The sequence below is a fragment of the Poecilia latipinna genome, unplaced genomic scaffold (assembly GCF_001443285.1).
Source record: "Poecilia latipinna isolate Pla-1442-1.1 unplaced genomic scaffold, P_latipinna-1.0 Scaffold21, whole genome shotgun sequence".
NCBI lineage: Eukaryota > Metazoa > Chordata > Actinopteri > Cyprinodontiformes > Poeciliidae > Poecilia > Poecilia latipinna.
Window position 1 is genome coordinate 672,509 of NW_015112637.1, and position 14,428 is coordinate 686,936.

At 37.5% G+C, this 14,428-nt stretch overlaps 1 protein-coding gene across 2 annotated transcripts; it reads left to right on the plus strand.

Moving 5' to 3' along the window:
- The first annotated feature begins 900 nt into the window (after positions 1–900).
- Positions 901–13,256, plus strand: entpd3 (ectonucleoside triphosphate diphosphohydrolase 3). Of its 2 annotated transcripts, none has more exons than XM_015035883.1 (10): positions 901–1,048; positions 6,000–6,153; positions 6,729–6,846; positions 7,061–7,220; positions 7,568–7,727; positions 7,851–8,078; positions 9,247–9,510; positions 9,597–9,707; positions 10,256–10,393; positions 11,289–13,256. In XM_015035883.1, exons 2-10 carry the CDS (start codon positions 6,001–6,003, stop codon positions 11,475–11,477), a joined length of 1,521 nt encoding a protein of 506 aa, XP_014891369.1. In that variant the 5' UTR covers positions 901–1,048; position 6,000; the 3' UTR covers positions 11,478–13,256. The 2 variants fall into 2 exon arrangements, with proteins under 2 accessions (XP_014891369.1, XP_014891375.1); XM_015035889.1 differs by having other exon boundaries at positions 6,016–6,153.
- The last annotated feature ends 1,172 nt before the right edge of the window (positions 13,257–14,428 follow it).

The window sequence follows — 14,428 nt, forward strand, 5'->3', positions numbered from 1 at the left end:
TAATAACAAACAGCTGGTGCCATTGCAGAAAGTGTGAGAACCAACTCAGGTTTATTGTATCAAAGAAAGATGAAGCAATGAAAGATTATTTCTATCTGCAAAGAATATGTTACACTTAAAGAGCTGCTTTGCTTGTTATTCTTTGCTCTCAATGTTATTGATCTTCTGTTAAATGACATTGCATGGGTAGACATGTCAAAAAAACAAAACAAAACAAAACAAAAAAACTGTTCTCATCTCCATAGAAAGCAAAACTGGAACATGTCTCTGCATGTATGAATAGAAACCATGAACCCAAATAAAAGCAAACTTTCAGTAGTTGACAGTCTGATCGGCAGGCTAAGCAAACACACCAGCGTGGTGTGACATACAACAGGATATGTTCACACAACGAACACCCTGCTAAGACAATGATCTCCCGTAAATGACTCATGGGATCCACTGTCACTAATTCAACCCGGCATCTGAGGAGGAATCTGCAGGTTTCAACGCATCTTTCAGTGTTGGCAGAGTCTTTTAGCATTTGCTTCCCCGATTGCCCCTCAGATCAGAGCTTTTAAGTAAGAGCTGACTTTATGATAACACTCACCGCAGATGCTCAGCCACACTGCACTTTATCCTATATTGATTGTATCCTTTAACTCCTTCTGTCTCCCCCCGCCCTCTAGCCCATCACAATTTTTATTCATTTTCACAAACTCTGCTTTTCTATTTGCTGACCAGACAGACAGTCAGGCAGCTGTAGCGGTCCTGTACCCGTCTCCGGCTCACTTTCGCTGGTTTGTTGTACAGGTTTAGGTGGAGTGTGGCATGTGTACAGAACATACTGCTCCTCCCATTATTCTGTTCACCCTCTCTTTCACTACTCATATTCTTGTGGGGAAGTCACAGTTTCAGTCTCTCCTCCTCACACAACTCACTTGCTTCTTAACTTCCTCTCTTTTCATCTCTCAGTTGCTCCCTCGTTTCCTGCTGTGTTCAGTTACCCCGTCCTGTGAGCTATCTTACTCCCACTCCCTGCCCTCATCTGCAAAGCGAGCTCTGCACGGTAAGATAAAAACACACTTTGTTGCATGCAATCATTGACATGTCATCACGCACTGTGTATTTCTAAATGAAATATGTATTTATATTCTAAACTGGACTTATGAATACAGATCTTTTTTTTGTACTGTTGTAATGCTCACTCTGATCTACTGTACCTAAGACTGTTAATGTCAAATACTCATGCTGAGAAGAATCAACTTGTGGAAGCACAGGAGATTAAATATCAGAAAATGCTGGAGATTTGAGATCCTAATCTTAATGGTCATACATGTTTAATGTCACAGTAGGCAATTTAACTATTCAGTGGTTAGATTCCTTCAGTCGGTGAGTACAGATTAAAATGTTGCTGCACAGCGTATCATGTTTGCCTTGCAGACAGGGTGGTGGAAAAGGGGTGTGATGGGAGTGAGAAAGAACATCTGTTCTTTTCTAGTTAAGCAAAGGCTAAATGTATTTGTAGAGTAGGATAAAGCAAAAGTTTTAGGTTCACAGTATTTTGGTCTAATCATTATTTCTTTACAGCAACCCAGATTCTTAACTTGTACCCTGCATCATTTTTGATTGAATTTTATGGTTATTTATTTCATATTCTTTCACAGCTCCGGAGGCTCAACGCACGCCTAGAAACAGAGACTGACATTACACAGTTGAGCTACAATAAATAAATACATAAATAAATGAATAGATATTTATTTATCTATGATCTGGCTAAACCAGTGAAGTGTAATTGCAGTTTCAGACAGTCAAGAAGATTTGAAAAAAAAAAATGCAAAGGGATTAAAAAAGTGTAATTTGCCTTTAAAAGTAGAAAAAAAAAGCCTTTGTAGCCTCCAGAAACCAAATATCGTCCAGTTTCACTTTTCAGGGTCGAAAGCTTCTTGAAGAGCTGAAAACATGTAACATTAACTCAGATAAGCTGACATGGGAAAAGAAAAATAAGTCAAATAAACTGCTGTATATCTCCTTCAGAGAGAATCATTACCAGTTCCATGGTGGGATTTCTCCAGGGGAAAAGACAATTTTCCCCAAGAGAAATGTCTATTTGTTAAAGTAGAGGTAAGAAACTGAGTGCTTTCATGAGCAACAAGTGCGTTTAACAAATAAAAGTTCAGTATAGTAACTCAATATTATTTTTTATTCAAAAAATAGTTGAGCTGAAAAGTGTGTGAGTGAGTATCACATTTTCTCAGACTTTAAGGTTCTGGAAGATTATGATAAGATTATGTAATTTACTGTTCAAACTAATTTAACTGTTCTACTGTTCTTATTTTCCCAAATCTGCTCAATAAGAACTCAATTAAAACTGTTTTGTTTTTCAATCATTTTCCACTGTAATTTGCATATATTTCCATCCATTTTTCTTCTCTAGTCAGGAAAAACACATGATAGGCTGCTTCTGTGGGACAGGTGTTTCCACACTGTAGAACATACTAGAAAATGAAAAGGAAATCCACCAATGACACTTATTTTCTCCCAGTTCAGTTTATCAACAGTGTAAGTTTTTGGAGTGAATTCACTTCATGTTGTAGAATAGACACAGACACTTAGACTTTCAACTCAGAATGTGACAAATGCAGGACTCAAATGTGTAAAATGATAACTAAATCTTGGCTCTTTTTTTAGACAGATCATTTGAATTTTTAACTTCTTGCATTTTGGAAATTCTCTGTTCATGCTTTTTAAATAACATGACCTGACAATGCCAGATAGAAACATATATATATATATATATATATATATATATATATATATTCAATGAATCCTAAAATATATAATTTTTACTGTATGTTAATACGAATGCTAGGTTTGCTAGACTGTCAGATTGCAACATTAACAAGACTGTTTGTGGTTAGACACAACTTATAAAATCTTGATTAGATCAGCACTTGAGTGACTGGAATTTTCTAACCAACACAATATGCTCTGAAACACGAAAGATAAAATCAGTCAGTCGTCTCACCACACGATTATCCAGTATGGTTTTAAACGTTCCTGGTGGATAAAATGAAAACTAATTTCTTCTTATTATATTATTATAAAACCGTTTATGGAGAAGTGGGTGCAGTATGAACTATGATAAAATGATATTAATTGCATAACAGTCAGAAAACGTAAAAATGAGGAATGACACTCAAGAACTTAAACATGACTAAACATTAGACATTTTTACTAATGTCTTTTTGAGATGCAAAATTAGATCACTGCATACCAGCAGAATGAGATTAGCAAAAAAAAAAAAAAAAAAGAACAAAAAAATGTTTTTCTGACTTGCAATGTGATTCAATCAATCAGTGTCATCGCTTTTAAACTGTTTTTTGATCTGGTTTAAACTTCTGCATATGCTTTAATTTGCATATGCAAATTAAAACATTGCATATGCATTGCATAAATTTTAATTGCAATGTGGTCAAAGGGTGACCCCTCTCTCCTGGCTACACAAACGTAGCCAGGTTGTTGTGTGTTGCATGAACTAGATTTTAAATTGGGCAAATTCGCAACACATGTCCTATTATAATATAGTAAGCTATAGCTTTTCCCCCTGCTTGCAATCATGAAACTAGCAATACTTCAGATCAATCCTTCCCTGCAGCAGACTTCTGCATTATAAAAGCAGAACTGCCGAAGTAGAAGTCAGCATCACTTTTCACTTTTGATGGTTGGGGCATCATTTTTCAATTTAGAGCTATTAGGAACTCTTTATAGTCTTGTTTAATAAAAAGGGGGATGCATGCATTTTTTCAGTACTCGTAAAGAAATGTGTGTATCTTGCTTCCTGAACCACAGCAATATGAAGACACACAGCAGACACCAGGTTCTTACCTTTGAGGAAATCTTTTCTTTGCTACGCTTTGCCTAAATTTTCAGTTTATACCTTTGTTTATTGCCAGAAAGAACTTCTTTTAAAGCCTCAGTTATTATTACAACTCCACTCTTCTGTGAAGCCTATGTGACATAAATGTTGTCACATCTTCCCTGGTAGGACCTTGAGCTACACTTACAGTAGCCCAGATTTCTGTGACCTCAGAGACAACAATAAACCCATTCAAAGGGTTCTGCAAAAAAACAAAAACAAAAAAAAAACACCAGTCAATAATGAAAATGACAAAACAAACTGAAGTAAAAGAAGGGGCAAATTAACAGTGCAGTTTTATAGAGTGAGAAGAGATTGGCTACATGCAATAGCGTTCAAGTCAGAAATCTCTTTGACAGTCATGGAGAGATATGTCAGGTCAAGTCAAGTTAACTCATGTTTATTTATGTAGCACATTTCAGCAACAAGGCAGTTGAAAGTGATTTACACCAGAAAGCATAATACAGTGAGCAATTACAAAACAGCAATAAAAATTACATTTGTCAAATGCCATCATCAAGCAAGTACACATTTAATATATTCCAGTTACTATGAATTAAAGGCAATTCAAAACAGGTGGGTTTATAGCCTTGATTTAAAGGAACTCGTGTTCCTGCAGATACGTTCAGCTTGTTAATGCCAAGGAGTGCTGGGTTCAGTTTATTAATGACTCCAACATTACTCATAGTGAATTCTCAGTGCAGTGTCCCAGTATCTCCAAATCTGTGCACAACAAAGTATTTTTATACTTGTTGATGGATTACATTCTGGATAAACCATTACAGTCACTTCTGACTCATGAACACTTGATATGGTATAAAATCTTCAGCGACGACAATTTGTGAACCTGTGCACCCTTGTCTCTTAGTGGATTCGGGGGGGATGCTGGTGCCCATCTCTAGCTAACGAGAGGCGGGGTACACCTTGGACAGGTCGCCATTCTGTCGCATTATGATCAATCAGTGGAGACCATATCGCTTTGGTCATAATAATAAAGGACATTACCTCCCTCTGTTTAAGGGCATGGAAATCACACATTATAAGTTACTTTCACCTCACATATTTTTTATTTTTTTTGCAATGTATAAGACTTTGCAGTACCAGAAATCTCTCTCCAGATGTACACTGCTCAAAAAAATAAAAATAAAGGGAACACTCAAATAACACATCCTAGATCTGAATGAATGAAATATTCTCATTGAATACTTTGTTCTGTACAAAGTTGAATGTGCTGACAACAAAATCACACAAAAATCATCAATGGAAATCAAATTTATTAACCAATGGAGGCCTGGATTTGGAGCCACACACACAATTAAAGTGAAATGTTCCCTTTATTTTTTTGAGAAGTATATTTACGTTACAGCCCAACTTATCTGGAGAGAAACACTCCTTTCTGTCACTGAATATAAACAACTCAGGCTGAGTGGTTCCAGGCACACCTTTACTCAGAATATATATTTATATGGTTTGTGGTTTGCATAGACAGAAAGTTGGAATGGGTAACAGAGACCAGATCTAATTATCTAAAGAGGTGGACTTTCCTGTCCAAGGCTGCAATCAAATATAATCTCAAATATTTCAGATTATCTATTGTTTGTCTGTGTATTTGTGTATGTCATATATTCTTTAAAAGACTTGAGAGACTACATGTATTTGAGCGTGAATATTATCCTGCACTGAGGGCATAATTAATGCTGGGTTCAAGACGTACCTCATTTCAGTGACAAAAAAATGCTGCTGTGTATCCTTTGTTTTACTGTAACCTCAGAGTCAATACACCAAACCTAAAAGCAGGGGTGTCCTGTTAAAGGCATTACTTCAGATGCTGCATGTGGCTTATCAGAGCTGTGTTGTGCCTATTAGGGTACTTTCCTTCTCATTTGCTGACATTCGCTTGTTTGGCTCTCATCCATTATTGCTATTATTGCTGCCAACATTTTTTTATTTTTATTTTTTTAACCCCAGCTCAAAGTAAATAAAGTAAAGCTTGCGGTCATTGTTTATCATCACTCTTCAGACCTCCATATTCATCACTGTAACATGACAGCTGAGAGCCTTTTAGTGACAGCTTCACTTCTACTTTTTGTTTTGGCTCTAGCATGCTTTGCCAACAGGAAATGGGTTCCAAAAAGAAAATGGGCTACAAGTGTCGCATAGCAGGAGTGATGCTCCTATTGATTGGAAGCATTGCTGCCCTTGTTGTTGTTGCTGTTGTCCAGGACAAGTTAAAGGTTAAGGAGTATGGATTAGAGGTGAACACACACACACACACACACACATCAACACACATGCACACAAGTGTGTCTTTCTGTCTTCTCAAGGACTTTGCCTTGGCTTCTGTTCATTTTTCATTCATTTCTGTAATCTAAACCTGAGTTTTACCCTGAATCTAACTGTTGCCAGTACGTGCCTAACCCTACACTGCAAAAACAGCACTACTCCCTATGGGGCTCAATGCTAGGGCCCCATAGGGAGCAGCTGGTCCCCACAGCATTGCATTAGTTGAAAAAAAGGTCCATACGTTGTATCAAACATTAATCAATCGCACAAGGACACATACACACACATGCATGAGAAGAATAATATCTACAGATTTATACAATGTACCTGCACAATCACACACTTTCAAGACATTATCAAGGTAGAGCTCAGCTACTGGTTCCACTGGTTTATAATGTGAGACAAGAAAACAACAACAACAACAAAAAAAGGTCAGCCAGCAGTCAGACACACCTTTGCTTCACTGTAAAAGATGTAGTCTTTACATATACAGTTTGCAAAACTTTCACATGGAGGGCTGATGTTTTCCTGCATGCTTTTTCCTCAGTTTGGCATTGTGATAGACTCCGGTTCCTCTCGCTCCAATGTCTACCTGTACGAATGGCCTGGGGAGAAGGAGAACGAGACCGGGGTGGTGACTGAAAGAAAGAACTGTAAAGTTAATGGTAAGTGAAGTGGCTGCATAATGTTGGTAGAAATGTTTCAACTTTTTCTAACAGCAACTCAGCAAAGTCAAAATCTTCAGCTAGTGTAATCCAAATGAATTTGGAGTTGTTGTTTTTTTTTATGTTTAATGTTTCACATAAACCTCCGTTAAACAGTTTCAAATGCAATGTTTGTTTTTGAAGGAATAATCCAAACACAGATTTGTGCCTCCAGGGGCTCCTATCTCAGAACTCGAGGTCAGTTCCAAGGAAGATGAAAAAACTTTTAAAGGATTTCAAGACTGCATGGATAAAATCAAGAATCACATTCCTGAAGAAAAGCACAAAACCACACCCCTGTTTCTGGGAGCGACAGCTGGGATGCGTCTGCTAGAGTAAGAAAGAGACAATATCCTAAACCACACCGTTGTTTTTAAACTGTGCTATATTTAGTAATGAAATGCTAAGTCTTTGTTTATCAGTTCCAAAGAAAAAATCAAGGAATGGAGTTAGAAGAGGTACTGCTCTCCCTATTTACCTCCAAAATTATAAGAAGCAGAGGGTTTCAATTTCTGATTAGAAGATAAATACATAAATTAACTGGTAGGTTTTAGGAAAGCACAGAATAAACTCAGAGAAGGTACAGGCCGTATTGTGAGGACATAGTTTTAAACTGGTCAGAATTGCACTTTCTATAGCAATTTGCTGTGCGATTGATTATTGTTTGTGTCTTGCTTTTAAGAATGAAAGATGAGAAAAGAGCCAATAAAATCATGGGAAAACTCAGAGACTTCCTGAGTAAACAAGACTTCCAGTTCCACAAAGCTTCCATCATCACCGGACAGGAAGAGGGGCTGTACGGGTGGATCACAGTGAATTACCTGAAGGAAAATTTCCTACAGGTGAGACTTGAGAGTGTACTTATCCATTTAACTGTTTAAATTATAGAAACACAACTGCTCTGTGAACAGGAGCAGGGTAAGGTACGGTTGCTTTTCCCTAAATTATTCCAATTAAATTTGTAGAAAAACATGTGGAACACTTACATCCGTCCAAATGGAGCAGAGACAGTCGGGTCTATGGATCTCGGCGGAGCATCAACACAGATCGCCTTCCAAGTTCAGGAACGTGGGGAGGGGGCTGACTACAAGAGTGTCAAGCTGTATGGTTATCCCTACACTGTCTACACACACAGTTTCCTCTGCTACGGCAAAAATGAGGCTGACAAGAAGGTTTTGGACAAAGTAATCAGGGTATGCAACTTCTACTAGGTATTCTTAATGCCTTCATATTCTGTCTTTATGAATCAGTGCTTTAAAATTATTCCTTTTGAGTTTTGTATCTACCTTCTTAGTACATCAAGATACTGATTTAAAAAAAAAATCTAAAAAGCTCAATATCATTTTGATTTGCTGTAGAGCATCTGTGAAAATCAATTTTCAGGTCCTGTGCAGAATCTCAATTGAATTCAGGTCTGGAGTTTGACTTGGCCATTCCAAAATATGAATATATATAATATATTATAACCATTCCATTGTTCCTCTGGTTTTCTGAAAGATGTTTAAGACTTGAAATATATATTTTAGAACATTTATTCATTAATGTTCTGCAACAACTCTATAAGGTCTCCAAAGATCAGCTGCATGATTCAATATTTCATACTGTTTGCATGTTATGTGACTTCTGAAGGCAACTGGTTGCAGCGTAGGTTATTCACGGGTGTTGCCTAAAAGTCCCACTGAAACACTGAAAGTTAGTGCTTGTAATGTGGCAAGGCGTAAAAAGAGGGTGAAGGGTACTTATGCAAAGCACTAAATGTTGATAAAACAACATAAAACAGGCAGTAAAAGCTAAACAAAATAGAAAATATTGTTGTATGTAAATGCGACTGGAAACAGTGGCACCTTACTGGAATTTGCAGCAGGGCTGTCAGACCGCAAAGACCAAACTGGCCCAAAAACATTGTGAATGTGTTCAGACTAAGCTAACTATAACTGAAGAGCTAGCCGAGATTCATCAAGAAAAGAAATCCCATTCATGTGAAAGCTGATGTCCATTAATGCCCTGTTAAAAATAGATTAGTGAATACTGCTGTTCCTAACAGTCAAAGGAAAACCAGTCAAGAATGCATTATGTCATTAAGAATATTGATTGGAATGTCATTCTAGCAGCCTGTGTCAAAATCATAATTTCTCGTAACTTACAGCCCAATTTTCAAAATCAATGACAATGTGATAGGAAGAGATATATTGTGTTGGTGTACAGTGGAACTAATGTGAATACACTACAATCTGTTACCTGTATGGAAAGATGGGTTTAAGGTTTTAAAACACAAAAGCTTCTGTTAGTCTTCTAATCAAGTGCCATCATGCTCATTCTTTTTGTCTCATGATGACATGTCTTTACTTTGGACGTTTTCAGGAATCATCTGACCCAGCCTACGTAATAAATCCCTGCTACCCCAAAGGTTTCAACATTACCATACAAGCTTCATCCATTTATGACACGGTGTGCATACTGAAACCCAAAAACTACAACTCCAATCAAGAGTTCTACATGGTTGGAGGGGCCGACTCGGAAAAATGCGGGGAAATAGTGAAGTCCATATTTAACTTTCGGAACTGTTCCTCAAAGCAGTGCTCCTTCAACGGGGTGGAGCAGCCGCCAGTGACCGGAGATTTTATGGTAACACTTGTAGATCCAACTGCAGATACAAGTAAGTAGTTGTTGATCCAGAATAAATGAATGTTTGTTTCTTATGGTTCTTTTAGGCATATGCTGGATTCTTCTTCATCGCTCGAGCGCTGGAGCAGAGTGGGAAATCCGACCTTGATCAGTTCAACATTGCTGTTGGGAACTTCTGCAACACTGACTGGGCCGAGGTAGGCCATCCGAACTGATGTGAAGCTACAATAGAAAGTGCAAAGAAGAACAATATAAAGGAAGATGAGGGACACAGAAAAATAAAGCAGTGTGTTCATGAATGTGTGAAAAATAACTGATAGGTCCTCACACCCATTTGCAACCCTGCCAACACATTTTATGTGAGACTCAGACCTTTGTGAAAACCACTACCTTTAACCTCTTTGAAGTTGATAGCTGCTCATTCAAAAGAACAATCTTCCCTCACCCTTTAACGTCCTGACTGATAGACACTGAGACATTGCATCCAATATTTCCACATACCAATAGTATACACCACTATTTGAAAGATAAAAGCTTAGTATGTGTGCTACTGTTGCATTGCAAAACTGTCTTGTGTGGATGGAAATGCACTTATTGTCCTCCAACCAACAGTAGGCGCCAATCTGTTGAAAAGACCAGCTCTGCATGAATTACATGTTGCCTCTTTACTCTGACTTTAGGGATGCAGCTGGTTTTATTTGTTGTCAAACTACAATTTTCACTTTGATCTGTTTCTTGTCTTAAGCTAAAACTAAAAAAGCACTGGATCTCTGACGGATACCTCAAGACCTACTGCTTTGCCAGTCACTATGTCCTCACTCTTCTGGCAGATGGCTATAAGTTTGACAATGAGACTTGGAAAAATATTCACTTTGAACAAAAGGTAAGTAGGACAACATCCAAAACGACGTAAAAGCCTGTCTTGATTGAAAGTTTTGCTTCTATCAACTGCTTTATTTTCTGCGTTTCTGAAAATCAATGAACTGCTGTAAAACTAGAGCTTCAGAGTGCATCCATGTTGGGACTCAAGCCATCTTTAGATGTGTAAAACATTGCTTGGGGCCACCCACTGAGTCGTATAACAGATCACTGACTCGCTAATTATTTTGTTCTGAAATAGTGGAACATATGAAGAGCATGTTTCGACAAAGACCCTTACAGAAGTGGGATTTCCCAAGTATTACACTGTGCCCATCAGTCATAAGACAAAATGAAAGACAGCGGTTCTACAAAATATCTAAACTCCAGACTGCCATTTGTCACTCATTCAGACGTTGGCCTTTAGGCACAAGGCATTTTTGTTCCTCAAATACTTGAGGCACTCCCGGATTTGAACAAAGAATTAATGTTCTCATTGGGGCTCCCTGAGGTATTATGACCGTCAGTAGGTCGTTATAGAAAGAGCCAAAAACCAGACACATGAATTTTTCTTTTTTTACTGGGGTGTTATTTGCATGTTATGACTCATCTAGTGTCTTAAAGCTGTTTGTGTTGCTTCAGCACAAAAATATTCAGTATCCGAAACTTCAAATGTCATGTATGTGCAGTGCGACGGTGAGGCTCAAAGAAAATGCAACATAAGTCTAAATCAGAAACATCTAGCTTTTTTACGAATTCAAGAACAAAAATGTGCCGTGCATTTGTATTCCTAGTCAGAACTCTATCTAGCCTCCTTCTGTTGTGCATGATTCTGCCATCTTTAGAGCTCAAACTGATGTTGGAGTAAAGAAAGCACGACTAAACATGCATGTGTGCAACCCTTCTCCTTCCCTCCTCAGATAAAGGAAACAAGCATAGGCTGGAGTTTGGGCTACATGCTGAGCATGTCCAACATGATCCCGTCTGAAGTGAAAGAAATCACTCCAATGACAAACCCGGTCTTTGCTGGTCTCATCTTTCTGTTTTCAGCTCTAATCATTGTAACAGCAGTCTTAGGATTTATCATCCTCATTCGTATTTGCTATTGATAGGTGATGAAAGGAAATTAAGGAGAGCATAGGAAATTATTTTGTTCTTTGCTGGAATGTGCTGCAGCAGCATGTGATCAAGCATGTTTGTGGAACATCACTAAATTAAGTGATGTGTTTTTTTTTTTTTCAGTTCAAACTTCTGATGCAAGATTTACATAGAAAATGTATTTGCACTTAAGTTTATGGTTAAACATTCTTTTTTCCCAGTGCTTGCAAAAGATAAATCACATTGCAGGAGGACAACACATATTTTGCTTGCACTGGTCGATTTTTTTTTCTCAGCATCCACAGAAAAATTGTGTTTTTTTTTTTGTTTGTTTTTTTTTTGTTGAAAATATCCAAAATGTTGTTCTAATGGGAACATCAAGGAAACTTATCAGTATTTGTCCTGTTTCCTCATGATGAGGTAATGCCCCTCCACTTCCGGTGTCAGTTCTACTTTTAGGTCACAGATTCATCACACATCTATGTAAGCAGACATAAACAGGCCATCCTTTTTTATTTGAACAAAAATGAATTAGAAAGGGATGAAGGGGTGAGTCGCCTCTGAGTCGCAGTATCAGGGAACAGCAGTGCTCCTACCTGGCTTGATAATGACACGTCTTTATTGCTTATTGTAATAAATAATAAATTGTGAATGTTTTTGTTATAATTGTATTCAGAAAAACATCAAGCAGTATAGGAGGTGCGTAGCGCTGAGATAAAACCTTCAGGAAATGGCTCATTTGCACTCTTTAGACTTTGGTTGCATTTTTTGGTCGCATTACGTAACTTTTATTTAGTAACAATGTTTTGTGGGACCATCACTGTGTTATGACAGTATACTACAATGACCCATGCAAACTCATCTGCCTCGTCCCAGTGTTCCCAGTACCAAATGCAGAAATTGAGCGCTCGGTCAGAAACAACCAATCAGAGCCAGGATGAGGTCTTAGTGCTGTAAATCACTCTCGTGTACTAGCCGCTCACCCCACCCCCTTTTCTCAATGCTACATAACAGAATTTTTTCAACAACAGAGAATGTCATGAATGCTCAGTCTAGTTATAATGGCCGCTGATGGACAATTTTCCTGTATTGGTAAGTTGTTTTCTCCGCTATTAGCACAGTTAGCAGTGCATACACAAGAATGATTGACAGCACTTGGACCTTCCTCCTGGCTCCAATTGGTTGTTTCAGATCAGGAGTGTTGGATTTTTTCTGATGGCGATAGTAGCACTGGAAGGAGGTGAAGGAAATCAATCTTTTCACAAGTTTTCTGTCATACTGTTACAACACTTTTAATAAATATGTATATGTTGCAGCTTTAAGCGATAAACAGGGCAGTGCCCAAAAAACACATCTCTGTTTTTTCTTCATCCCTCCTTTGATCATAGAAAGATTATGGTGGTAAAGCTCCAAGAACAAAAGTTTAAACTAAACATTAGTGTTTGATTATTGTCTGTAACGTTTTCACACTTTATATCAGACATCTGAAGTATTATACTTAGATGTGGAAGATCCACTTACAGAGTAACACAAAAACCAACTCTCATACATGAGATCACTGAAAAACACTTGGATGTCGTCATGTCTTATATTCCAAATTCATTCATGCAATGGTTACGTAATGTACCTAATTAAAAATAACTGTCTGTTCTTGAGGGTGTTTCATTTTAGAACAATTTTGACTGTACTTGAAAAACTGATGCATGTTTTTCATTTTATTGTACTTCCCCCACTGTTTCAATGCTTTGATAACTAACATAACTGTATAATAAACATGTTCTTTGACTGCATCTTTTGTAGTCATCTCATTACCTTCAGAATTATTCACCCATTATTCACCCATACTATAAGATTAAGTTGTTGCCTTATGTCACATTACTTGCAGTCACAGATGTACACTATTTACTTTTGATCACTTCACAGAAAGTAGCACTGCCGAACTATGTATGCAACCTTACAACATACCTTTCAGTTTATTGTAAATTGTAAAAAAACACATGAAAAAAACAGAGGCAGCCCACCAATACACAAAATATTTTGCTGTACTAATGACCAACAATCTTGAAAACACTCAAATTCCCCAAAATAGGATGATTCATATGAAAACAGGCAATAATAAACAGCTGCTTGGTTTTAATTTGAGCACACAACAAATTTGTCGGAGTTGAAGCAACATTGTGCCGAGTCTATTTGGGCCTTTTCAGAATTGGTATTAGTTAGTTTCATGTTATTCAACAAGAGATTGATCATTTTTGACTCTTCCAAGTGAAAATTACTCAATCTGTTGTTCAAATAACTCTGGAAGAGTTAAACTTGTGATTGCTTGAAGCAGTATGTGTGCACATGCAATAAACCTGCCTTTAGGCTGTATGCAAAAAACAATGCTGCACCCTAGTGGTAAGATGCTGTACAAGCCATTAAGAAATGTGGGCACTGGCTGTTTTTATAAAAAAAAAAATTTATTGAAAGTTTTGTCAAAAAAGAAAAACAAAAACAAACAAAAAACACACGTGTGAAACTACAGCAACACCCACTGGTTCTACAGACACTCAAAATCACAACTTTGAAAGACATTGGAGGCATGTGACCAAGCAAATAAAAAAATAGCGTCCTCAAAGTTTTGCATCTTCTTTTACACGCCTGTACAACAAAAACAACCTCATAAATATTACCTTTGTTTCCTCGGCCTCCTCTTTTGCTTCCAATAGTTTATTTTCCATGAGAAGTTTGTATCTGCTTAGTTTTGGTTAAAAAAAAAAAAAAAATCACCTTTTCTCCATCCATTTTGTCTTTTAACCTCCATCCAAAGTGATGTCGGTCTAGATGGATGTGGACTCAGAACCAGTGTGAACCACAACACATACTCTTCTTCTCCTGATTTCTTTCCACTCATCTGATGCACTCGTACTCAGAACAAATGTTTTGTTCATTTTTTCTTCTTCAGTCTTCATTCGGCCTTAAA